Source organism: Poeciliopsis prolifica, unplaced genomic scaffold (assembly GCF_027474105.1).
Source record: "Poeciliopsis prolifica strain line A6 unplaced genomic scaffold, Auburn_PproV2 SCAFFOLD022, whole genome shotgun sequence".
Lineage (NCBI taxonomy): Eukaryota > Metazoa > Chordata > Actinopteri > Cyprinodontiformes > Poeciliidae > Poeciliopsis > Poeciliopsis prolifica.
The window spans coordinates 5,928,810-5,956,130 of NW_026562397.1; the positions used below are offsets into that span (position 1 = coordinate 5,928,810).

General features: G+C 38.6%; 1 protein-coding gene across 2 annotated transcripts in view; it reads left to right on the forward strand.

Annotated features, from left to right (window-relative positions):
* Positions 1-27,321, forward strand: part of LOC129369839 (CD166 antigen homolog) — a 68,124-nt gene that overhangs the window by 24,227 nt on the left and 16,576 nt on the right. For both annotated transcript variants that reach the window (XM_055045483.1, XM_055045484.1), the window contains exons 2-6: positions 19,918-20,027; positions 20,281-20,494; positions 22,282-22,346; positions 23,875-23,962; positions 24,121-24,282. In XM_055045483.1, coding sequence (XP_054901458.1) covers positions 19,918-20,027; positions 20,281-20,494; positions 22,282-22,346; positions 23,875-23,962; positions 24,121-24,282 — 639 coding nt within the window. The remainder of the gene's footprint in view (positions 1-19,917; positions 20,028-20,280; positions 20,495-22,281; positions 22,347-23,874; positions 23,963-24,120; positions 24,283-27,321) is intronic.

Consider the following 27,321-nt stretch of genomic DNA (forward strand, 5'->3'; position numbering starts at 1 on the left):
GTTTATACTTTTAAAAGTTTGTATTTCAGAGGTTAGGTGTTTAATTGAGCTCCACTGTTATTAGATGGAACTATAACGCTATAAAGTGTTGTAAGATGAGTTTACACATACCAAATCCCTTCTTCAGACCGTAACTCTGCTCTTCTGTGCTGCGATCAGCATTTTCGTCTTGTTTTCCTTTGGGGTGAGCATTTATCGTATCGTTTATCGGGAAAAAATTCTTATAAGAATCTTGATGAATGATGAAAAAAAAAAACTAAGAAAATTGACATTATCATGGAAATATTATTTCTGTGATTTTCTCTACTTTTTGTTCCCTGCAGAGCATCAATAAATACCAGTAAATTCAAAAGTTTCTGAGTGTAGTAATAGAAGTGACACATCTTTGAGGGTCACTTATAGAACTTAAAGAAGTGTCTATAAAGACACTATGAAGGCGTCTATCTCGGATAAGAATGTGTTTCAAGGACAAAATTTGTATTTGAGGTGCTATGAATGCTGTATAGTCATAGCTTTGCCGCCTGGCACAGTTTATTATTCCCTAAACAAGAAGTAATAACTCTTTTCTTTATTGTTATCACAATAATACAACAACATATGAAGATAAAACTCTAAATCCATATTGCCCAACCCTATTTTCCATTTTACCCAATTGAAAGTTTTGATCCCTTTTGCCTGTTGTTTGCTTAGTCTCGTGTCTTACCTTGGCTTTAAATATTGAAGTTGTGGCCTTTAACAGATGGGCTATCATCTTGACAGGAATTAAAACATGGGGATCCATTAGCATCTGATCGGCCCTGCCACTGTCTTGCTCATTTATAGCCCAGACGCTTAGGTGAGCTAATGCATGCACTTCCAGAAACAAAAGCCCCAAGTCTCCAAGCCGAAACGTTAGCCACTGAAATGCATTAGGAAGGGTTAATGGATAAATAGGAAGCGGTGGGGCCGAGCTTTGTTAATGGCCATAACATTGCCTTTAATGGTACGTCGTTAATGGGTGGGTGGAGGGGATGGGGGAGACGTTGTTGGAGGTTTTTTGTGTCAGGACATCGAGCTCGACTTTGATCGGCCTCCAAGTCTGCCCACAGGCATTTCAGGGCTACTTACCCCCCTCAAAAAATCTCCCCATACACACACGCACACACACGCATACACATACCACTCCGGGGTCCTGTAGTATTCGCCCCTCGAATACATAATTCACGACATAATGGTCTTGATTTCTGAGTGCACTTACCGCCCAATCGCTCCAGCCAGCTGTGATCCTAAGAGCAGTCCATGCGACCAACTACAGCTCATCTGCTGGTGTAATTTATGGCATTTTTTAAGAGGTTTTCAATGACACGCGTGTGGTTGAGTGTGCAGATAAGAACAGTTTTAAAGACTAACGATCATGCAACAAGATCAATTTCTAGGAATCCGGGTGGCAAGTCATTTAGCAGGATGATCGCCCGTCTTCTAATGCACTTTTGTCTTTCCTGTCTCCTCTTCAAATGTTTAAAAAATGACTGACATTAGGGGCAGTACATGTGAAGCTGCTGGTACTTTCTCCACATATGCCTTCTCGGTCTTTTTAGACAAGAAAAAGACAAAATTCGACCAATAATAAGGAGAATAAAACTTGATTCTCCACGTTGTTTATAGTTTCTTTTCTGAGGCTCGAATGAACAATTTGAAGCAAATCAGGGGTGAACTAGCTGGCTCGATTGCGCTGTCAGCATCGATAGTAACAGAGTGTTATTTTAAAGAGTCTTGATTGTCATTCATTAAAGTTCTTGATAATGGCTCTCTCTAAGATTTCATATTGAACTGTCTCACTAATCACAGAAAAGAAATGCAAGAGACCATTAAATAGCAGTCTTCTCTATATGTTATGTAATTTATATATGCTTTATATTTTCTTCAAAGCTTTATTTATGTTAATCTTACAATGGCTTGGAAAAGTACCTACCCTCCAATATCCATTGTCATTTTCACATCAACAAATTTAAAATCGATAATTTGAAGCTAACCTGGTCATGCATGAAAAGTAAATTCAAAACTGTTTATCTACGTGACTCATAAGGTAAGTTAAATTTTTACTCGCCATCCCAAGGTTTTGTAGAATCAAGGATCAAATTGAATATGCCTCTCATATATCAGTTTGGAAAGAGAGTAAATCTTCCCAAGACTTGCCAACCTACCTGAAAAGTCTCCAAAAACCTCAGGTAAAATGTAAAATGTCACTACGGCATCGGTTGGGCAAGGCGGCATAAGTCCGTCGACATAAACTTTTAAACAGAGCGAATGTGATTTTCTTTACTCCACCAGGCTGCAAGAGAACCGCGAGGCGTCCTGTGTTTGCAGCTGAAACGTGGCTCTTCATCTTCCTCTGGGCTTATTCTTCCTGAGCTCGCGCTGTTGTTCTCTCCACCCACTCAGATAACACTCAGCAGGTGCAAACAGTTTCTACCTGTTCTTGAGGGCTTGTCAACAGGTATTCTGGGAATTGTAGGCAATCAAAAGATGCAGAAGCAAACAAGCCATGAAGTGAGTCATCTTCTGCAGAAGGTGTCACTCATATTCTCATACTGAGAAGATTGTAATGCTCCCTTAGATATTGCAAAAAAAAAAAAAAAAGAATAACAGGAATATATATCAGTTTCAGAGGCTGTGAGCTGAGTCTGTACCAATAAGATGAGAATTTGAATTCAAGAACTTTTCTTTCTCCATCACTGCTTGAATAAGGAAATCAAGGGGATTCTGTACTTTTGCTACAATACTTTGCAAAGGTCCAGAAGCCCGTTGTACTTTACCACATTTTGTCGCTTGAGGACAATACTCTAAAAGTATTTTATTGTGATGTTATTTGATTTGGTAGTGGTAGGGTAAATGTCTTTTTTTTTTTGTACAAGTAAACATATTAAAAGCTTGTATTCTGCCACCCTGATTCAACATTTAATCCACGTTGCTGCAATTACAGTTCCTGCTGCTACTCTTTTTGTGCATGTATCTACCAACCCTGTGAGTCCGTCACCAAAATGTTTGAGCAAAGTAACTCACACTTTGACTTGATGCAGACCATATCATGCATTTTCAAATTTTACCCCGTCCCGTCACTTTTGTCTGATTAAAGTGACGGGACTTTGACTGGATCAGTCTAAAGGCCCACAGCAACCCGGGCGTACTTCACTCCGCAGAGGTCCTCGCGTACTCAATGTGAACTCAATGTGAACTCAATGTGAACAGAGCTGATGAAGCTCAGGGTCACGGCGGACCAGTCCTAAGGTCCATCAGCCAGACTACCACTGCAGTCTGCCACTACCGCTGCACGAACAGCTGCTTCGTGACTGTTCTGGTGGAGAAGAGACGGGGCCACTTGGTAATTTGTATCTTTATGGGAGTTGGTTGCATTGAGTTTTTCTTAAGGTTATAAGAGTGAAAAGGATTTGTATTTTTATTTATTCGTTGGTAAAGGTTTTGGAAGCCATGTGCCTGCTTCACTTCACATTGTTGTCTACTTTGTCTGCTTCATACCCGAATAAAATGCACTAAAGTTTATGGTTGTAACGTTAACTTGAAACTTTTATTCAACTGGGGAGAGAAGATTAGAAATCTAATTTACAAGAGCGTCCTGGTCTACGCAGCAGCAAAACAAGACAATTTGTGACAAAAGGTGAATAACAGTATTCTTGTGTGATTAATGTTTTCACAATCTAAGAGATCTTTCAAATCTCTTCAAGAAACCAGAGAACTCTTCAAGAAAGAAATTAGAAAAGAATTGTAATTCCGCTACTCCTTGAAGAGATATGATTAGAAATTGCACTTTTTGGTGGCATTGAAAGAGTCGGTGATTGATAATATGAAAGGGTTTCTTCAAACGACATGTTTCTTCTCAGCAGCCATGGCCAATAATTACACAAATGCTACTAGAAGCCTGGAGGCAGAATGAATCTCCTCCTCCTTCACAAGCCCTCCTCTCTTGTCTTTGTCCTCTCTTCTCGTTCCCTGATGAGAAACAAAGGCAGAATCCGATCCCTCTTCAGCAGGTCTGTGCAGGTTTTAGGGCCTCCTTAGTTGAAACCAGAGAACTCGGAGACAACGTTTTTAGTCACAGGGCAACAATGGGATCTCGACAGGTGAGACTGCAGGCAGTGCATTAGCCCCATTCCAGCCTGCTGTGGTCTGTACGTGTCTGTTGACCACACATGACGCGACTAATGAACATTGTTTTCTTTGCCCGAGGGGGAGAGATGGGCCTATCGATGTTTCGCTTTTGAAAAGTGTTTTTTCCCCACTGCAGGGGTTGAACTTTGTATCTGTCGAGAGAGATCTTCATTGCTCCGGACTTATAAATTGCTTTAAGAATCTCCTGATCGTTAGTCTGTGTGCCGCTTGCGCCGACGTGCTCGACGAACTCTCTCGCAGGCACGTTTGGTTCGAATGCCCCTGTAACATATTCTGAATCGTCATAAATTGGGTGACATGCTTTCCAGGCATGACTGGTTTTGTCATCTTTCGGAGAACAGCGGGCTGAAAATGTGACCGTGCTGCTGGGTTGAAAGAGCGGAGCTATTAAGTTTAATTGGCTCAGACTAATAACGCCGTGTGTTGCACGCTCTGAACAGGTTCTGTGTTTGCTGTGTCCACACATCTTTCAAAAGAGCAACATTGTTTAGACCAAACACTGCGTGCCTAATAGAGTGAAAAAAAAGTGAAGAGATTCTACTTATTTTCCTAGATAATATTTTTCTCATAAGATCCATTTTTAAAACATTGCTGAAGATCCAAGGCAGTAGGGAATCAATAGAAAATGTTCTGCTGGACCTTTTGAAGTAAATACGTACAATAACTTTCTGCATTTGTAAAGAGATGGTTGGACACTGTTGGACATAATAGTGGTTCTCCATTTGTGCTTGCAGTTCAGTTTGCTTGGTGTATCGGTGCCCGACCAGGTTTGTGTTTGCACTCAACCCACCTGCGGCTTATTGTCTTAACTTGCCTCATTGTGTTTAAGCCCGGGCTTTTCTGTTGTCTTTGTCAGATGTTTCCATAAGTAAATTCGCTTTGAGTTTTTACCCTTCATCTCCGCTGTATGCTCGCATTTGGGTTTTTCAGCAAACAATTTGTGATTCCAAGGCTCAAGGTTGTATGATGTCCTAAGCTGAAAATAATTTTTCAGGGTTTCCTCAAGGTTTGAAGAAGCCTTAAATGTAATAAATCAAATTTTAGGCCTTGGAAAGTCTTAAACATGCTCATATGTTAATATGCTGAGACAAAACTGGAAGCGAATCAATGAATTCTGTTGAAAATGAAGTGCTTTGAAGTTTACAATTGACCCTTTTCAGCTATGTCACCCAATCACGTTGAGGCACCATGACGGAGGTCAGAAAAGAAGAATGGGAGTTCTTCTTCCTCTTATACTGGAGCAAACTTGAAAGCATATAAACGTCTAAATGCTAGTGAGTTTTCATAATTTAAGTCGGCCATAAATTGAAATTACGAGGATCTAAAGAAGGCCTCAAACTTACCGATACCCTGTTTTTGGATCTACTTTCATCTGACGCCAGCGCAGTTATCAAAACCCTGGAGAGTCGGGATAATTGCAGCTAAGCTAAATGTTTTGGTCCCAATGAACTAGTGGAAGAAAGACTATTTATTCCCTGATGATCTTCTTGCAAATCGTCACAGCGTCTATGAAATATGACCCCAGCTCAGTCACAAGCAGCAGAAATAATTCAATCTGCATTGTTTGCTTATACTTTGTGCCAACTGTGTCCCACCCTCCAGTTACCTAGTGAATATCAGCTTCTATTCCTTGTGATTATTCACACGCCAAGATAGGTAAGTAGCATTTCCCCAGCTGGTTGAAGTAATGTGAAGTAAGGGACTGTGCTGCAACAAGTGGGGGTGGGTGAATGTTGCTTTACCACAGAAACACATTTTCTCTAGCAGTTTCTCTGATTTTTCATAAGTTTTAAATGGCAGCATTGGTTTGACAAGAAGCTTTTTGCTGCTTCGAAACTGTAACCTTTCAAAACCTCGGCCTACTTCAACACCAGAAACTAACCTGTGCCTCATTTAGGCACAGAAAAATGCTAAAGGTTTTACATGGTGGTAAATACAACAATTTTTTAAAGGAACTGGTAGCTTAATATATTCAGTTTTATGCTGATGGCTGCAAAATGTCAGCAAAACTGCGTGAAAGTGTTAAATTGTGGCAGTAGAGTGCATATAAAATATTAACCCAAATGTGACATCATCCATCACTTCATAGGGGCTCAGTGGATTCTCAGGTGTGGGATTAAGGTGTTTCCATCTTGGATTTTAACTTTTCAGTGAGGTTAGTTTTTAAAAAGCCCTTTCCCAAAGCCAGTAACATGAACTGATCGTTTACCTCAGGTCATTTCTGTAGTTCTGGTCTGGAACTGTTGGAACAAATGAGTCTTATTTACAATGTCACTGCTTTGACTTTGAAATTCTGATTAATTTTTGCTGAATTAGTTTTAAACTGATATCCGGCGAATTGTTAAAAGCCAGGCTTATGGCTGCAGTTGTACGAATCTTGGAAGTAGATTTATTCCTCCGGTGTTATCTCGGTGTGAAATTGCTCACATACTGTAGCATTTAATGTGTGAAAGTAAATTGCTCCGCTTTCCTTGAGACCAATTTCACATTTCATTGTAGTTTCATTGCATGGCCATGCATGAATGCAGTGTTATATTAGTGTCAGACAGTATCACATACTCTTTTTTCCTCATAAAACTAATAAATGTGTGCGTGTTTCTTGTGGAAGTTGTAGATAAGAATCCATTGAGAGCGGATCACTTATTAAAAAACCAAAGGAGGAGCAGACAGGCCTAGATGAGCCATCCAAGCTGCAGATGGCGTCTTTGGGTGCGTGTGGGGCGGGGGACTTTGTCAGAAAATGAAAGCTTTGTCTCAACTCTTTCTGAACATAAATTGACCTTCTTTTCAGATAGAAGGTCAGGAAGCCGTAAAGTCACATCTTCATGGGTTTTTTCTTTTTGTTTCACTCTGTGCCCAGAAGCAGGTGGCGTGGCGTGAAGTAGGGAAATTGTTGCGAATGCATTATGGCAGAAGCTCAGTGATGCTCATATTCCACAATTGGGGCTTTTGTCAACCGTGAAGTACAAGACAAAAATCAAATCTGCTGGTAAAATTTTGAAATGGAAACGTTTAGAAATAGTTTTGACAACAAAACAGAGGCATTTATGCTTTTTGACAAATATTGTAAAATCTCAATCATGTGGAGTTTTTTTGTTTGTTTTGTTTTGTTTTTTTAAAGATTAAATTGTTTGTGTTGGTATTTATTTTGAAAATTGATCCATTCTAAGCTGAAGGAGCAGCTTATCTTAATGATTAATGCAAGTTTGTTGATAGTGGCGATACATAGCTTAGAGATTTTGAAGGCAAATTTTCAATTACCAATTATGTGAAGCTGTGAAAGCTTCGTATAATTGTGAAATTGTGACGTCCATTAACATTTGGAATATCTTACAGACATTATTTTAAGCTTTACTTTCTCTAAGCAGACACTTTTGATTTTGAGTCGGATGCTCTTGATTTTAGAAGCTCTTTTGCATTATGTCTTGTAATTACAAGTTTCCACCACATTTCACCACTGTTGATGCGACGAGCGGCCATATTGAAACGCTCCCAGTTTCCCAGTGGGAAATGCGACTTCCTTTGCCCTTTCAGTTGTTTTCCCAGTTACAACTGGAGCGCAGTCTGATGTGCGTTTATCAATTTTAGTCGATTCTAGTAATTTCCTTTTTAAACATATACATAGCAAAAAGAAAATCTACTTGTTAGTATTCTTTTTTCTTAGTTTGATGGGTGAGTGCCGGATGGTGGTAAAATCAGATTCCTCAGGTCATCTCCTATTGCCGACTCAGACACACTTGAATGCCCCCCGCACGGTTAGAAAGTTTGTATCCTACCCGTAAAAGATGTGCGTTCGTTCTCATTTCATGTTTGAAAATCAGTCAGCTGTAAAGAGCGAGATACTTTTTTTATCGCCTTCCTTTTTTATTTTATTATTTTTTTTTTTTCTTCTGTGCCCACCGGCTCTTGACAGTTAAAAAATACAAGCTGATGGCTTTAGTTTTATGCTCCAAAGACAGTGACAGGCAATTACAGTGGGAAGGAAAGAGCTAAATTACAGAGCATACAGTGTTGACGGTTGGAATGGTGCCTCGACGGTTCAGCTCGCTAGAAAAAAAAAAGGAAGAGAGGAGCTGTGTGAGCGGGATGTTGTGCGAGCCCTGCTGTCAGTTATCCATCAGCAACATGATTACACCTCTTCCCTCGAGAGAGAGACAGAGAGATAGTGAGGATGTAGCTGCGTGTGTGTTTTTTTTTTTAATGTCTCTCTTCAGCCTGCTGATGTTATACACTTCCTGAGCGTGATACTGGAGCAGAATTACAATATAGTCATGTGTCTGTCATAGTCGGTAACAGATGAGCCGGATGGGTGTGTGAAGGGTGAAAGGTGTGACAAAGCAGCCGAGCTCAGATGGTAAAAGATAGCTACAAGGATGCTTTGGGGACTCTGGTGATAGACTGTTCTGGTTTCCTAAAAAAAAAGAAAGGAAAAAGAAAAGAAACCCCTCTCTCACTTCCCGGTGTGACGGCCTTTTTTCCTGACAGCAAGCACTTAGAGATTGAGCTTATTAAATCACTGATCTCTCTCATTCGAGGTACTTGGTGCGGCTAATCAAAATTCAGCACTTGTTGAATTATTAAAGAAAAGACAAGGACGAGAAGCGGAATGTCATGGAAGGTTAGGCTTTCTTTGATTTCTCTCTCCTTAGGCAAGTGCAGTTCACTTGAAGAATCTGGCCTTTCTCGGAGTTGTATTGATCTAGCCGGAGTGGGTCTGTTTGCCCCCTCTACGCTGAGCCGCCTCTGAAGCAAGGCTATTTGCCATCAAGTCTTTGTGGACATGCGCCATGGGATCCCCCATTCACTGAGCAAGCCTCATTTTCGGCACTTAATAAGTTTGGGCCTCGGCTTTCTTTGGGATGTTGTAGGTGAAAGGCACGGACACGTTCGCACTCACGCGCACTCACATAGACTCCGGCGTAAATGGGAGGTATGGGTGTGAGGTAGCACAACAAGGATATGGAGACTTTTGCAGGGTGGAAGCTGATTTCCCAGGCGAGCTTCTATCCGAGCTGTCGTCAGCTGTCTCCTCTCACGAATTGAGGCGCCTTAATCAGGAACATGAAAGTATCTCCTGTGGTGCTGCCTTCTGTCTCCATCACTCACCTGTCTATTGGTTGATTTACCTTTTGCAGGAGCATTAGCTAACTTCTTCTTCTTCTTTTCTTGGACAGTGTGAGAGCTCGTTTTTTTTTTATAACTGAAGAGGAATTCAGATAAAACTCTAGGAGGTATATTATTTGTGGTTCAGAGGACTAAAACGCTTCACTGTGATTTGTAAATTCTCAGATGTATTGAACTGGAACCTTTGTCTTGAGAGACAGGTGGACTGTCAAGAGATTTTTTATTGTTTTTAAGGTGGGTCTCGAGAAAATCCTTTTGAGCTTTGTGTTTGTGCCTTTAGTGATTTGATCGATGCTAATTTAAAGTGCTGCGAAAGAATATTCATCCAAATGTATGAAAATATATCTGCAACATGACTCAATGCTGCAAGACATTTCTGGTATGAAGGGGAAAAGGTTTTCCAAACCAGCCTGTGAAAAAGTAATCCATTAAATTACAAATTTACATCGATTACTTTGATCGTCTGATCACTGCGAGGCTTCAAGATCAAGTAGACATTTTCCAGCCACTTATTTTACTGCACAATCAAGGAAATATGTTACCTTTAGTTGTTATTAAATGCTGTAAGTAGGGATGCTCCAATCAGGTTTTTGCTGCCAATCACCTGGACCGCCTGTTAATTTTTTGCGTTTGGTATAAATGCTGCTATGTGATCTTCCACAATGAAAAAATGACCAAATATAAATTCACCTAATTTAGACATAAAATATGCTAAATACTTGCAGGCGCAATGTAGCAGCTACTCAGTCAAAAGGACAACTGAAAAAACCTGCAATCAGTAAAACAATATTTAAGAGTAAGGCTCTCAAAAGCTTAAATTACGCATAAATCAAATAAACCTCATAACACTGCCTATATTAAATAATGTCAAGTAAAAAAGGATACATTCATAATGTTAAACAGGTTGCATCAAAATAAACAATCCTGAGTGACTAAATCAAAACTTCCTGAGAACATGGCTGTTTTGTTCTGGTTCTGATTGGCTGTTTCTGACTGAGCTGAGTAATTCTGCCGAACACAGAAAGAGGCAGAAGAGATTGATTATTTTTTCAGATATTATTCGTCTTATGTTAGGAAATAGCCAAAGTTACACAAAATGTTTTGCATATGTATTAAAACCTTCGCTACATCCTAACATGTCTGTTTAACTAGCATGCTGCAGCTTTAAGCGGATGTTCGGTGTGAGAGTTCACTGCAGGGTGGAGTAGAAGCGGCGCTTCATCTATGAAATATTACTACCAGTAGCGGCGGTCCAACAACGAGAGCAGAACCAGCGTCTTGCACCGCTAGCTCGTTGATTTAAATTATTTTTCAGGTTACTTGTTTAGCTTTCTGATTGTGATGCTAATGCAGGTAAGTGTTGGTAGTTGAGCGCTGCTTTACCTGCTGTCTGTTCGCTTTTTTCCTGCAGTGAGTCTCAATGTAGCCAAACTTCGTCAAGTGCTTGTTTTTTAATTGTCATGTTAGATTCGTTGTGTCAATCCATTTTGACGTGCTTCGACCCCTAATTTTGCCACAATTAGCAGTGTAATCCTAATACATTTTATATTTTGGCTTGAAATCCAGCTATCAACTGGTCAGTGATCAAAATTGAGTGATTTCTCTTTGGTCAGCTGTGAGCTATCATAAACCGAAAACTCCCTCCGTTGTTGTTCTCCAAACAAGTCAACATGATGTTGTTAGATGTACTGTTTTCAATTTAGTAAAACTCAAATAAAGCAAGGTGCGCATTGCATAAATGAGGACAATCTTGGAGCCCATTTTCTACTCCTACTCCTTTCAAGAAACCTACGGCAACATTTCTCGTTGATTTTATGGATGATGCGTTTCCCATTTAATTACACAAAGTTTCTAAAAATCAGTTTGCATGTCTTCGAATCTTAAAGCAAAGCAGAAATCAGAATTAACTAGTAAGTGCAGTTTTGTGTTTTGGTACAAGAGTCGTCTGTGTCTCTTGCTTCCACTGTCATGAAAGGTTGCAAGGTTTACAAAGGAAGCCGTTCATGTGGTAGACAAAGCCTGAATGCAGAGGTTACTTGCACATTGTTCCTAACAGTGGAGAATTGCAATTTGAGTCATAAAGCACTTCAGCCTCATCAGTCCACATCAGTCTTATCTGCAAAGTCATTTTTTGAGGTCAAGAACAACAAGTTTTAATTTCAAATTTAAAGGGACACCATTCATACAAAATATAGTTACCAACATCCTATTGAATTTAGTTTACAATATGTACAGATTAACAGATTCAATTATTCACTTACTAATATTTTAAATGCCAGATTGTTCAATTGAAGTCTTTCTGCCATTTTCTGTGTATATTCTATAAAACAGAATAACTCTTAACTCTTAAGATTTCCACATTCATCTTGTTTTATGACAGACAGAGCCTGAAATCTCCCTGGGACAAAACTGCAGGTTGTTGTTCTAACCACCTTGTAGCTGCTGAAAGTCTTCCTCTCGCCTGTTGACCTGAAAGAAGTGGAGATATATTTCCTTGTAAAAGGCTTCTTACATAGTTAGTGCTTCCTCAGACTTTATTTTTAACACCTCACTGAGAGTGAAAATGACATGAAATGACATCAGATTTAATAGTCTTCAACTCCCAAAGAGTTCTCAAATACACTTTTAAGAACTAAAACTAGTTAAAGCAGGTATTATAAATTTTCTAGACACATGGTGCCATTTTAAAGTAACAAGTAACTATGTTACCTTCAGTGATTATGATGATGCTGTACATATCAAAGGTAACTAAAAAGAAATTTGACTTCACATCATAGCCATATCTAATGCCTTGAAATTGGCCAATGTTTCCTACTTAAAGGATCAGACTGATAAGCTAAGCAGGTTCACAGTTCCACCGGGTGTTTGCAAATTGTTGCTGCCGCTAGTCTAGTGGAATGTCCTTTGGTTTTCTGTAGGCACTAGTCTGGTAGAGTGCAGACCAAAGGGTGCTCATTAGCGCCCCCTGTGAGAAATCTGAACCAGACAGAGTGTGAAAAGGACAAAAACATTTTACCCAGTAGAGACCATCCTCTCTTTGAGAAAGTTGCACTTCCGCCTTCAGGTGAAAGGCACTTGTTGCTGAGGTTCAACTGGTTCAAATATTCCTTTGTCCAGTGCGCCAACCAATTATGACCAAGCATGGCACATTCTGGAACATTTTAGAATGTATTTGTGTGGATTATGCTTTGACTATTTTTACTAAGTTGCTGCATTCTAAGGGTGCATTCACATCAGCCCTGTTTAGTCTGCTTTTGTCAAACTAGTTCATTCTTCTACCAAGTCCAGTTCATTTTGGGGAGGTGTGAAAACTCTGATGTGGAGTTTAGCTAACTCTGGTTTTCCTAAAGATCTCGGTTTGGTTGATGTGAACTCTGTGACATGGATTGAATGCATAATGTGAACACCAAATGGACTGAAGACCACTCCAAAAGCAGGGCATTCTGGCTCATTAGAATCAAAACAAACATGAGAAACTAGCGCTAGCGGGAGAAATGGCTCCTGGTTTTTTTTACTGCTGACAAAAGAGATATTGTACAACCTCTAAACTCTGACTCTACTCCATTTTTGTTTACATTTCGTAACAAAAAAAAATTGTGTTTCTGTCTTCAGAGGTTTTCATGTCGATTTTTTGAGTGGTTCTCAATGCAGTGCCGGCTTAGTCGTGGGTAGCAAAAAGGTTTTTCAAAGGTTTTGAGTTGTTTGGCACAGAGCAGTGTGAAAATGAACTCCACCAGCTGAAAATGTAACAAATGTTCCAATTGTCAGGTGTGAAAACACCCTAACTTTCTCCCTTCTGGAACAACAGAGAACATAACTAAACTGGTTAAGCTCAAAAAGTCTTCTTCACTCTATGACGGCTTCCACACTGAAGAGTGTTGCTGCCACCCTGAGCCGATAGTACTTGGTTTGATGTGTTCACTGATCGGGAATAGACTAGATTTTTGAGTTTCCAACCGGTCAGCTACTGGGCGATCTAGGAACACTTCTTTGTGCCTCTCAAGTTTTACTTATACGTTACTGTTTTCTATACCCTATCTCAATGTTCGCCATCATCCCCTTGTTGCATAGACAGCCGTTGAAAGTGGCAACTTGTTTTTGTTTTGCATTGTGCACGAATGTGTGTGCAAATGTTTGTCACTCAGAAGACACTGTCCCCCTACTTCTGTTGTGAAAGATTACCTTATCTCAGGAAGCAGCAGGAGCTCTGCTGTCTGCACCTCAACATGTGCGATTAGTTCTCATTCTATTATGGCGTAATCTCCACAGATAATGGCTTTACTTAATGCACACTCTTTTTAAGTTCTCAGACATGCAGGTTTATTAGAATATTTAAAAAAAAACAACAAAAAAGGTCTATTTGAATTTTAAATGGAAAGGATTCTATTAAGCAGGAAGAGCGATAACCTTTTCCATCTCTGCTGGGCTCATGGCGTAATCTCATTCTAACTTTCTCTTGTTTTTACGAGCAGTTGTTTGACTCATCCAAGCAGATTGTGCAGCATTTTCCTCCTGAGAGGTTTGCCTCTCATCACTCAATATATGATATACAACACTGCTGGTTGCATACGTGTGCATACAACTCATACCACCCAGTCACCCCCCTCCCCCCAAAAAATACAAATCACCACCTGATTGTTGTGTAGTGCATTCAGATTATTATTATTTTTTTCTTACATTACCCAATGCACCAGCACGCACAGGTGGAGCACACAATCAAGATAGTGACAGATTAGTTCTGGCACCCTAAATACCTGCAAAAATGAATTGTAGCAGGGTGTCATCAAACTTGACACATATGCAAAACATGTCCCCGGGTCTTCCAAAGAGAGCTCATTAACGGCCCCCTCTCAATATATTCACAATGTCTCCATTAGCCTTTTTTTCCCCCCGCCCTGTCTTCCTCTTCCACCCGGCTAGTGCAATCATTTCTGCCTGGATCAGAAACCTGCACGTTTCATTAGATTTCCATCAGACAGGCAAAATAGCAGAGTGCGGGACAGCTCCATCAGCATGCTGCGTCCAAACCAGCCATCTGCAGTGCTGTTTCAGGTGGATCCCATTGAAAAGACTTAAAGGCAAGCACAGTGTAGACGCATATGTAACATCCAGAAAAGTGCGTGCATGCACATGCAATGTAGTATTTTTAATTAAACGGTAAAAATCATTTAAACAAAAAAAAGGGTTTTAATAGATGCAGATGGGCTTGTCATGGTAACAAATTTTGCTGGATGATAAATTGTCCCAGGCATTGTGATAAAAGATAATATTGTTGTTTTTGAGATCATGTGATGAAGCAGTAATGGTGTAATAATGCAAGAATGCATTCTCAAAGATCAATGAAGTTTAACTTCTAATGAACATTTGACACTGGAACTGGAATACATTTTAAATATCCAAAATAAATAAACAAACCAACAGAAACAACAAATACAATGAATTATGAATTCTCTGTAAACAAAACTGCTTTTCAATGAAAGGGGCTCGTTGAGACCAAACCTGAAAACTTTCGTCATCCAGTTTTTGGTGGAAAGAGCGAAAAAAGAAAAACAATAAATCACGCAAATGAAAATTTATTTAGCTTGTTTTAATATATCATGCGATTAATTGACTTATTTTACATTGCAACAACCTTAGTTGCAGAGGAAAATAAGTGTGCACAATTTTTTTTAAAATGTCAAATCATTTAGCACATTTTCCTTAAAAAGTTAAATCCTTTAAATAAGCTTCTCAGTGTTAGGGGTGGTATTTCAAGGTGTTATAAACAATAAAAGGAATCCAGAGCAAGAAATTCACGGCTGACAGGCGACTGGGTTTATCTCCGTGTTTGCTAGAAAAATGTCCCGGTGAAGGTGTCAGCGGTGGAAATGCGGTGATGTTTTGTCCTGTCCCATGCTGTCACGAGTAAATGTCGCCAAGACTCATTGTGAATGCAGGGATTGTAACTCTTTGGGTGAAGCCCTAAGGTAGGGCTATGTGTCTCTCATAGTTTCCACTGGGGTGGAAGTATTTCGCTTTGATGCTCTCATAACTTGTTCCTGCTTCGTGGACACAGCTGTCAGCGCCGATTATCGTCACTTTTACAGATTTACTCCACCTCACACCATTATCCACACATTTTAGATCTATCCGTATGTATATGGTGTATATTTTATTGAACATTTGTATTCATAAGGTCTTATGTTTTTTTTTTTTTTTTTTTTTTTTTTATCCGTCATGCTCACTCTGTGTTTTTCCACTAGAAAAAGCAGGAACTGATAAACAGTTGCTTTTGGGGGTAATTATACGTGGCATAAAAAACACAAAATTTAGCATTAAACATCAAAATGTATAGGATTGTAAATAGAAGCGGACAGGAAAGAGGCACATTTGTTACTCAAAGCTGTCGTGACAAAAATAAAAACCATAATGAGATAAATAATCTGCACCACAGAAAGATAACATAAACATCAAGAGCTTGTATGACTTGATCGTAACTATTTAAAAAAATGATCCATTATCACTTTTGTTCATGTGATATTGTAAAGTGTTGCATCTAAGCACAAATCTAATTCATTTATAATGCCATTACACAAAATGTGTTAATGATACTAAATTATAAACCACGTATTGCTCTTTCTGCACCAATGAGGATTCCCTCAACTTTCCATGCCAAATGCCAGACAGTTCTTTAATTCTTAACAGAGCTGATAATTATTTCCCCACTTTGAGGCTTTCATAAACCGCATATGAAAAAAAAACCAACAACAAATTACCAACTCATTCTTCTAACTGCGTTAATACATTGAACAGAACTGATGTTTCACGAGATGTACTTCCTTTCTTTACATTTGAACTCACGCAAAAAGTGTTGGATGCACCAACATACTGCAGAAAGATGGCAGAGTGGGATAGAACGTGTTTTTAAAGTCCCCCGAGTTCTTATGTTTTATAGAACTTTAAAAATCTGACGGAGTTAAATTAGAAAAAAGGAAACGAGTAGTGAATTAGAAAAGGTTTCAACTTAACAAGGTTATTTTTTAACATAGAGGGGTTTTCAGACATCTACAGAACTGCTGGTAAATGTCCAGGTTTTAGACAGTTATGCATTCAGATTGTTATGGCTTCTTTTGTTGTTGTTTTTTTCATTATATATTTTTATCTTTTAGAGATTGGCTTGATTTTCTGCTTAAATTATTGCAGGATATATCTCGCAATAAAGGTACAGAAAGTTAAAAAACTTTCGGTAAAATGAAACTTCAATTCTGAAGTTTTGTTTTACAATTAAAATGAATATTTACAGTATTCCTATTTGTTACAAAATTTTTTTTACAAAGGCTTTAAAAACAGCTTAGGTTAACAGAAGGGACAAGAATAGATAAACAGATATTGGTAATAGACATGAACTCTGATGATAAAACATTTATTTTAGTCAGATTAAAAGACAGCTATAAAAGGTTTCTAAAAAAAATGCTCTGGACATTGACTTAACTCAAATGAAATCAAAAGGAACCTTTGACACAATTTACAAAGTTGGAAATTGGACAAATGACCTAAAGGTTTCATTGCACTTTTAATTGGGTGTGAAAAGCTGTTAAAAAGCTTTAAACACGTTATCACATCTTACATGCCAGCTGACCTTGACTGACTGAGTCATAAAGCTGCTACAACTCACCTCGGATCATTAAATTTGACTAAAGATTTGCAGATGAACTAGTCTGTGTAATTGAAAAGTAACCTCACAACGTAATGTGCTTCATTAGTTTCCACAACATGACTTTCCCAAACATGACTCGTCTTTCTTGTAACTAACTGAGAAGTTTAAGAACAGCAGAAACATGTTAGGGAGGGGCAGCATGGCTGTAGTCTGCTCCAGATATGTTCTTTTCTTCTATTCTATAATTAGGGTGAATCACATCAGCCCTGTTTGGTCCTCTTTAATCAAACTCCAGTTTATTTGCCTTGAAAGTCCAATTTGTGAATACATAATCTGATCTGCCTACACACCTGTTTCTTGGTTTGGTTGAAGTGAACTAACTCTGGCACAGTTCGAATGCATAATGTGAACACCAAACGAACCAGACTCTGCTCCAATCGCATGAAGTGAGCTGTAGCGCAGGGTATTCTGGGTAAATACAAGCGAAACAAACACTTGTGTTGATCTTTCACCAATGACAAAAGAGAAATCCTACAACCGCTATTATCTGAAGCCACTCCATTTTTGTTTACATTTTGTGAAGAAGGAAGTTGCGCTCCTGTCTTAATTTGAGGTTTCCTTATTGTTTCCTTCAGCGCCACCACCGGTGGGAGAGGAACAGGTTTTTCAGTTAGTTTGGTTCATTTGAGACAGTGTGAAACCAAACCGCGAATGTTGAAATTTTGGTCTCTAATAGAACCTAATCTACTGGACTATCATGTGTGAAAACACCCTCCAATACTTACATTTTGTCATTATCGGCAAAGGCAGTAGCTTCGTTTCCCAAATGTGTCATTGATAGCTTAAAACCAATATGTTGCTACAGGGTAGTGGAGTCGTAATGGCTGTAGCACCCTAAAAAGCTCCAGGATTGTGAGTCACAGCGGCTCTGTTTCAAACAGATGTAATTAAGTCTGCATTTTGTCATCCTCCTTGTTTTATTACCGTAAACAAACAGGTTTTCCTTTTTGGTCCGGAACCAGACTGGTAGTTGTTTGGCAGCTCATAATGATGAGCGACAAGTGTTGGCCCAGGAACTTGTTGGGCCGGATGCCAAGAACATGGCAACATGAGCAGAATTTGCTGACTCCAGGCGGGCTGTTTGATTTTTAATTTATTTATTTAAAAAAAAATTTTCTTTCTCTGTTCAGTAGTAAATCACTTTGGTGCGTGGATATTTTATGAACTCGTGTGATGATTTGGACTTGATGCGGGGTAGGAAACAAACATTTCTAAATGTGTCACTTCAGCTTCAGGTCACATCAACTGTGCAAACCGTCCCTTGTGGTCACAGTTGTTACTCTGTCCAAACATGGACAAGGGTAACCATAGTAAAAGTATTTACTTTCTTTCAAACAGGATTCAAATGAGGCTCTTGCACACAGCAAATGAATTCACTCCAACTCTGCCCCGGTGGAGAGGAAACCTTTAAAGCTCCAATGAGTTTAAAGTGAAACTGAGAGCGAAATTCTCAAAGTGAGCTGCTTTATTTTTATTTTATTTATTTTCTTTTCTGAAAGAACACGAGTCGGACAATTTCAGAGCTGAACAAGCACAACCAAATATTCAGTTAGCTTCATTCCTTTCCTGTAAATACACAAGCATGACTTGTCGCAGATTCAGCAGATGGAGGAGAAGGGACGGCCGGCCAGACGGCCGCCGGTTTGTTCTCGTGTGCTGGACTGCCGTTGAGCTGTTTGGGATTTTAGCTGTCAGATTTGTGCTCCCGCACGCCCACTTGCGCATTTACCTAAGCCTGAACTCTGAAGAGTCTGAAATGCAAATCCTGAGCGCCGGGTACGTGTGCGCTGCCTCATTTCCAGTCGGGCCGCAGCAGCCTCCTCTTCCCCGCGGCCCTCTGGCTCTAACCCCTCATCACAAACCGTAGAGACATTTTCCTCTGGCAACATCCTGCCCACCCTCCACCCTTCTTCTCAGTCATGTCGCCTCCATGATTTGGATCAAATTTAGAGCAGGAAAAGGAATTGTAAGATGATTTGCACTCCTTAGGAATTATGTGTTTTTCATTAAAAGTTAAACATAATATTACTATCAGAATTAAAATGATGATTCTAAATAGTCGTGTCAGCAAAGAGGTAGTTAGAAATACTAAATGAGACTTGCAAATTTTAATTATACCTATCTTTGTGCAGTCCCTCTACCTGCCTGAATAATTTGCAGCAAGTGCATAAAAATTGCAAAACAAAATGAAAAATAAACATTAAATCTACTTGACGCTCCACAGATATTCCCACTCCTGGTGAAATGATGTAAAAAAACAGAAACAGAAACAAATATTTCAGTAACATGATCTGTTAGATTATATTTGAATAAATATAATCTAACCTTCACTACATTTAGTTGAGAAAACACTACCTTCTAAAATGATATTATCAAAAATAATCACTGCCAAAGTGTGGACTCTCTCTAACTTTTCCTGCAAGATAAAGTATATCTCAAAACTTACATTTTGCGATCCATATGGAAGAAAGAAGATCACAGAAGCTGCACACAGTGACCTATCTGGGTCAAGTGTCCGTAGTAACAGATTGTTTCAAAGCTTTTCTACACATGTGAGTAGAAAAGCCTTTTGCGTCATACTGGCGTATTGTGTGAATCACCAGTGAAGGTTGGCCTTGTGCCATCAAATAATTTCTCCAAATAATAGTAAATTTGAACTGAATGGTATTGGTCTGAGCACTGTTCCATGTGGAACTCTATTGTGTACATTTTCCAAGGTTGCCAGTATCAGTGGATGGTGGTGTAAAAGCACTTATCTCTAGAGAAAACCTAACTGTTTGGAGAAGATGCTGGTAGCTGTTTGCCCTTAAATTTCAGTTTAGTTTCACTATTAAGAGCTTCTTAAACCTTTTGTTCTTCCTTTGACTTCACTTTTTTCATGTCTCACCCTAAACAATGATTAACAAACTCTTTTGTTATCCCTTCCTCAGCGTCATCGCTGGAAAAAACTGTCATCGGCCTGTATGGGAAAACGGTGGAGATTCCTTGCACCGTCGGAGCCAACAAAATCGGAAACGTCACGTTGACGAAATGGAAATATGTAAGTCGCAGTGGAGGTCAATGGATTCACTACAGTGACATTAGTCTGACACCCATTTATCATGTCTGAGCCACGCCCCGTCTGGGAGCGGGAGGTGTGCATTAGAGCGTACATCTGTCACCTCTATATGACGCCGCATTATAAACGAGGCCGGGGGAAGGGAGGGCAGACCCAAACATTGTGCATGCTTTCATTTGAATTGGGAGACATATTTGACAGTCAAATAACAAATGCACTCTTCTCTTGTCTTTAGGAGAATGTAGACCTTTTGGTCAAATCTAAGGACAAGGAAATTGTAATCTTAGCCACCGATGAGTACAAGGACCGCATCAGCCTGGCGGCAAATCTCAGCCTCCTGCTTACTGGAGCCAAACTGACCGACCAGCACACCTTCACCTGCCAGGCGTTGATTACCACAGACATTGGACCAGATATTAAAGATTTTTCACATACTCTAATCGTCCACAGTGAGTACAGGCATCATGTTTCTGCTTTAAAGGTCCTCTCAAGCAATTTTGAAGTTGTTCAAAAACACTTATGTTTGAAGTTGTTCAAAAACACTTATGTTTGAGCTGCATCTGCATTTGCACTTAGATATTTCCTCAGTGCAAATATCTTAGGACAATTAAAATAATACTAAACTAACTTAAGTTTTTCTGCAATATACAGGAGCTTGTTTTAACAAAGAATTCCTTAATATTGGTGAAAAGGTAGCAGTTCCACAGGCAGATTTTTAAAAAAATTATATCAAGTTAGTCTCATGTTGAAAGTGAAATAATCTGCCAGTGGAACTTGTAATTTAAAAAAATAAATATTAAAGAATTGTTTACTTAAAACAAGCTTGTATGTCTTGCTGAAAAGTTACTTGAAAGTTTGTTTTATTTTATTTAAAGTGCGCTACGACATATGCGCTAGATTCTAGAAATGATACTAGAAATACTTGGTAAAATGTTGCTTTTGCAGTGCACTTTTTGTGATTCTTTTCTGTTTTTTGCAGCATTTACTTCAAATATTTTTTAATGAAATCCAGCTTCCCAGGTATTACAATATAAGATATATATCACAGTATCAATTAAGACATAAGGAAGAACAATAATTACACAACACTACAACCAAAAAAATAAATAAAACAGCTGGAATATGGAGGAGGAAAAAAGCATAGACTATTATATTGTTTATTATAACTACAATATCTAATAAAAACACAAATATTAACTATTTGAGTGTTTATTTCTGTTACCATGTTTTCCAGGCTATAGAGTGCACCTTACTATAAGCTGCACACACAAAGTAAAAAAAAAATAAAATGGAAACATACATATATAAACTGCTATGAACTGCTGGTATCTGCGCCACTCTCAGTTTTCCACAATAAATCTGTTTTTAAAGACGCAAAAATCGATTTGCACTACCAGATCGATAGCCTTCAACTTTAAAGCTGCATCATATGAACTCCTTCTTCTTGTTTCCATGATGAGAGGGTATAAGTTTGAAAACATTTCTCCATCGTGCCTGCTGCTAGCATGTGCTTGTTCTAAGTGAAAATCAGCACTTTTTTCTTTGATTTCCAATTTTGACTCCCAGTAATTCACTTCCTGCTAAAGAGCCCCCTGGTGGTTGAAGAAAAATCACAGAAAAGCTGCGCCTGGCTACAAGCCAAATAGTTCAAAAAGTGGGATAAAATAGCAGCTTATAATCCAAAAACTACGATAATTTTGATGGTTAGGTTTTACAGTGAATTCAAATTCTTATTACATAAAGCTAATAACAAAAATTCAAATTCAGACATACTTGCTAAATGTCCATATACTGTATAGTATAAGCAGTCACACATTTGGATTGGACATTTTTTCCTACCACACCTTTTTCTTCCACTGAATTTTCCACTAGCATGCAGTACTTTGTGAGCATCTACGCACTTGATAATCAAATTTGTCGAGAAACACCTCTATTCATTATCTAGTCTAATTGATGGTGAGGTCGTCGAAGCACAAATATCTTACAACATGATGCGGCTCTTTGAGGAAATTACATGCCGCGGACGAGGCGTTTCCGACGGTTAAGAAGCGCCGTCTCCTTTGGGACAGGATAAGTTAATCTGTTTTCGATTTAAGGCTCTGTTACCCTGCAGACTTCACGTGCACAAGCAGCTCTTTAACACTCCGAAGAAACACATAATGACTGACACCAGCAACAGCTGCGTCTCCAATGGCAATAACAATAACACCATTCTTTTGTTGTTTGTTTGTTACAGAGGCGCCCGAAGCTCCTTTTATATCTGAGAAGGCAGCAGAATTGGAGATTGGCAAACTCACAAAGGTGGAGTTTATTTTTGTGATAATTGTTGCTTATACCTACAGTATTTTAAGCAGTTATTCATCAAGAGAAACCCTCCTGATTTGTGCGGCGCTATCTCGGGACCTATAGGAGAGAGCGTGAATGTTACTACAGTAATGAGTTCTTTGAAGTGATTCTCATAAATTAGTGAAGAGCAGAACCCCTCCTTCCCTACAGCAATTAGAATACTCAGAGGATTGGACGGGCTTTAGAAACGCTTCGGGCATTTCATGGTCTGTTGCGTGGAAAAGTCTTTTACTCCTCAAATGCTGTGGAGGCGTTTTTAAAAAAAAAAAAAAAAAAGGAAAAAAAAAAGCTAATATGTTTGGTAATTTAAAACATAAATGAAATGCTGGCTTTTCAGTGAAGTCATACGACTACAGTAACTTGCAAAGGATTCACACCCCCTTGAATTTCTCTCGTATTTTGACACATAAACTTTAATGCATTTTATGGAAGTCTAACGTGATAGGACACCAGCTTCATCATCAAGTTTATTTGTATAGCGCACTTCAGTGACAAGTCAATTCAGTGCTTTGTGTCATAAAAACATGAAACAAAAAAACTTTACATTGCCGTGGCAATTAAAGAGAAGTCATAAAAAGTTGCAAACCAGACTAAAACCAGTGATATTCCAGTTATTATTAATCAAAAGCAACTCTAAGCATATCAGTTTTCAGCCTTGATTTAAAAGGAGCTCAGTGTTTCAGCATTTTTGCAGTTTTCTGAAACTTTGTGTCAGATTAAATGTGAAACTGAAACATTTAATTACGCTCTTCTACAGAGAGTAAATCAAAGAATAGGAGTTGTCTGACATTTTTAGGGAGACCCATGAAGACATTGTTGCAGTAATCAATGCGGCTGTAGATGAAGACATTAATCCGTTTATCTGGGAAATGTTCTTCAGGTGGTAGAAGACCGACTTTGTAATTGTTTTCAAGTATATCTGAATGTTCACCCAGATTTGATACAGCTGAGACTGAAAATGTCTCATTCAGTTTTGTTTCTATGCACCATTTCTTTCATTTCACTTCACAATTGTGTTCTATTTCATTGTTCAGTCACATTAAATCTCAGTTAAATAATTTGTAGTCTGGTGCAAACCTGCTAAGCCTGGTCGTTGGGCACTAGGGCTGTCATTCATCCAGTGGCCTGTTGTGGTTTTGAGTTAAAAAATGTTTAAAGTTGACAGGAAATTTGAAAATATCACTTGATAATTACCTGTTTTTAAAAGATTGAAAGATTAATATCTGAACACCAACCATAAAGTCTTAAAAAATATGCAAACATTTTAAAAATAAGCAATGCTTAGCCTGGAAGGAAATAAAGCCTGGTAGCCTGCCAGGCTTAAAATATACTGGTGATGTCACAAAGAGCTAAATGTTTAAACAGTAGGAATACGTAGGAATACTTTTGGAAAGCACTTTCTTATTTATTTGCAATTGAATTCATTAATGAATCCATTGTTTGTTTAATTTTAAGAGATTTTTTTCTTTCATTTATTTCACAGCTTGGAAAATGCATTGCAAGAAATGGTAATCCACCTGCGAAGATCGTATGGCTGAGGAACAACAAAACCCTTATGCCTGAAGAAAACCGTACGCATCTTTCATCCTGCTTCACAATATGAGATGATGGCAAAACATGATCTTTACCGATGCTTCATGCACAGATGTTTCTCCACTGCCACAGCGTGTGCGAGATGTCTTAAACCATGCTGGAGCCTTTTGTACTATTATTTTTTTGTTTTCTCTAGGAACTGTGATTAATGCAGGAAGTCCTCGTAGCTCCTTAGACGCCGAATCCACGCTGCTGTATTCTGCGCGGAAAGAAGACACAGGCGCACAGTTCAGCTGCAGGGCGGAGCACCCGCTGGCCAGTGGCCTCGTGTCCCCCCCAGAGACCTTTGTCATCAACTGTGAGTAACGGTGAACATACCCGATGTTGCTTGGGCATAAAAGGAAAGACAGGTAGTCAGTAAGCCACACAGAGGATGATAGATTTTATTTATCTGCAGGACACCTTGAGAAAGACTACATAGTCAGTGTAAAGCTGTGCAGTAGTGACAGTGCTTCTTTGGCACTCACTCCTTCAGAAGCAAAATTTGTCTAAATCAGAAAATATGCATCATTGTTTTAGAAGATAGCTTCATTTTTGGAAATATCTGATTGATTTTCCTCTTCCAATATATCTGCAGAAATCTGCGCAGATTTTGCAAGAAAACCTTGGATGTCTGTTAAACCAGACTATTTCAGCAAGTTTGTCAGGAATAAGGTATTAACATCATGATAAATTAAAGTGAGCTTGATAATTTCCTATTCTGGTGATCAACATTTTTATTGACAATTTTGTTTAGAGAAACATCAAAATGTGTTTTACTTGTGTGTGGTTTTTATTTCGGTTCTGTTTGTTATTCTCAGTTGTTGTGTTTTATTTCAAATATTTAAAAGTTCTAGTTCCATTTTAAGGCCCTAAATTTAAAAAATGTAACTTTATTGAGAGGGCAAACTCGTGTTAACATTCCGTTATCAATGTATTACTTGAAAACGGGCTCAAAACAACAATAGTATCGTTTATCGCAATAATTACTGGGACAATTTATCGTCCAGCAAAACTTATTGTGACAGACCTATTTTTAATATCTTTACCTTTTGAAAACTCTACTGAGTTTTGTTCCATTTATGAGAGTCACTGTGGACTTCCAGATTCCAGATCTGTGCGTCTGCTTTGACTAGGCCATTTTAACAGAAATATCTCAACTATGGCTGTATGTTTACACTCATCGCTTTGTCAGAGGATGAACATCTGTTCTGCAGCCTCTAACAGGTTTCCTTCGGGATTGTCAAACGTTTAGCTGCAATCATCTTTTCAATAATTTTATGCCTGAAGCTTTTCCATAACTTTCTTCTCAACGTGTCTCTACCTGTTTCTTGATCCTTGTGATCCTCTTTGATCACTGATGTTCTCCAGATTTTTATTGTAACAAGAATTTGACACCACTGCCTGCTTCTCTTTCTTCTGCACAATAGGTTAAGAACTTTTCAAAGAAGTTTCTGCTTGAAAGATTCTGTGGGAACAAACGTTTTTGCAAATCACTTCATAGTGTTTGCTTTTGTTACTTTCATATTTCCATACCACTGCATGAAAAGGTTGAACCTTTGTGAAAATGTTATTTATTTTGCACCTGATCTCTTCTTCTGTCATTATTGAGGTTTAGATTTGTTCTGAGCAGACTTGAAAGAAATCACACGCTGCATGAAAGTTTTCAATTTGTAAAACAAAGCTGAAAAAAAAAACACAGAGTAGGCAAAGATCGAAAGTCATGCAAGTTGCTTTGGTAAAAATAAAAAAAAAATAAAAAAAACAAAACAAAAAGTCCAGGAGACTTTGCGGTGTTAATTTGCTGCTGTGCAGCTCCTGTAAGTGCGGCTTGCCCTCTGGGGCAGCCCGACTCGCCAGATGTCAACCACTTCAAACTTCTGGCACCCATCTTGCTTTCACCTTCCGCTTGTTACCATTTCCAAAGTCTGCTTCTCTTTGGGGAAACAACAACACCTCCTTGTTGCGCCTGCTGAAAATGTCAAGTTTGATTTGGATTGGGAGGAATATTAATTAAAATGTTCATGGAAATCATTAATCCCCGTAAGCAAATACCAGAAAACTAATGTTAACTTTGTTGATGACGTTTTCTTTGTAATTGCAGTTTTAGAGTTGGTGTAAAACTTTTGTTCACGCTCCTGCAGACACGGCCTGCTCTGAGGGCCTCACAGCATGATAAATTTGAGCATTTATGTACATATATAAAAATAAAAACCAGATTTCTATATAGTATGATCAAATTGCTTTTTCTTTAAAGCATAAGAGCAACTGCTAATAAACGATTCTGTATTAATCATTTTTGAATTTATAATCAAGTTTTTTAATGAATAACTTTACTGCTATTTTAGCTCAAAATATAGAATAAACACTTGTAGTAAGTTTTGCTTTTCAAATGTTGATTTTGAAAAGTATTAGATTTTATTGTTATTCTGCTCCACAAAATTATACCAATAACCATATAATATGTTGTAAATATGTTGCATGATGGCATAAACGTTAATGAGTCAAAGATTTGCTCGCGTATTTAGCCTGTAGATTTAAATGCCGTTACTTTAGCAAAAATGAAGTTTGGTGCTTCATAGTTTTCTCACCAGTTTTTTTTTTATTGTTGTTTTTGTTTCACTTGGAAATATTTCAGAACAGTTTTTCTTGTAAGTGGCGGAAAAGCAAACACTTAAAGAAAAAGTCTGATTTATCCAAAAGAAATGTGTACGTCAGTCGCATGCACTTAGATTCTGCTTTGGTTTTCTAACTTCATCATGCAACATATTTAAAACATATTACATGGTTAAGAATATTTCATGTTGAGAACTTAGAATAATATCATGTCGAAACTGTTTAATCATTTCATGTTGAAGGGTTGGGATCAAAGTATGTTTATTTTATACGTATCCTTGCGTATATGAGTCAGTCGTCGTTCACAACTTCTCGCTCTGTTTGCTGATTGGCCCAGTTGAAATTCTGCAGGAGAAATCCACTGCAATCGGAGAAAACCCATTGAACGAAGATGAGAATTGAGTGAAATTGTGTTGACCGGGTCGGCTGGTCCCACTTAGAAATGTAGCTGTTTCTTCTGCCATGTGCTTCAAGTTGCTTCTCTGCTTTTTGAGTGAATAAAAGAGAAGCTTCCTTAGGCAAACCTTACAGGAGGAGTTTCAACAGATTGGCTGGGGGAAAATAAAGCAGGAACTCACACAGAACAGATCATGGGTGCCCAAGCCTGAATCCACTGAATAGCTCTTTACCAGGCCGTCTGCAGAGCTGAATGACACAAAGAGGAGTAATCAGCCTGAAATCAGTCGTCTGATTCCGGTGTGTTGGAGGAAGGATGCACCTAAAAGTCGCAGAGTGGTGGCTC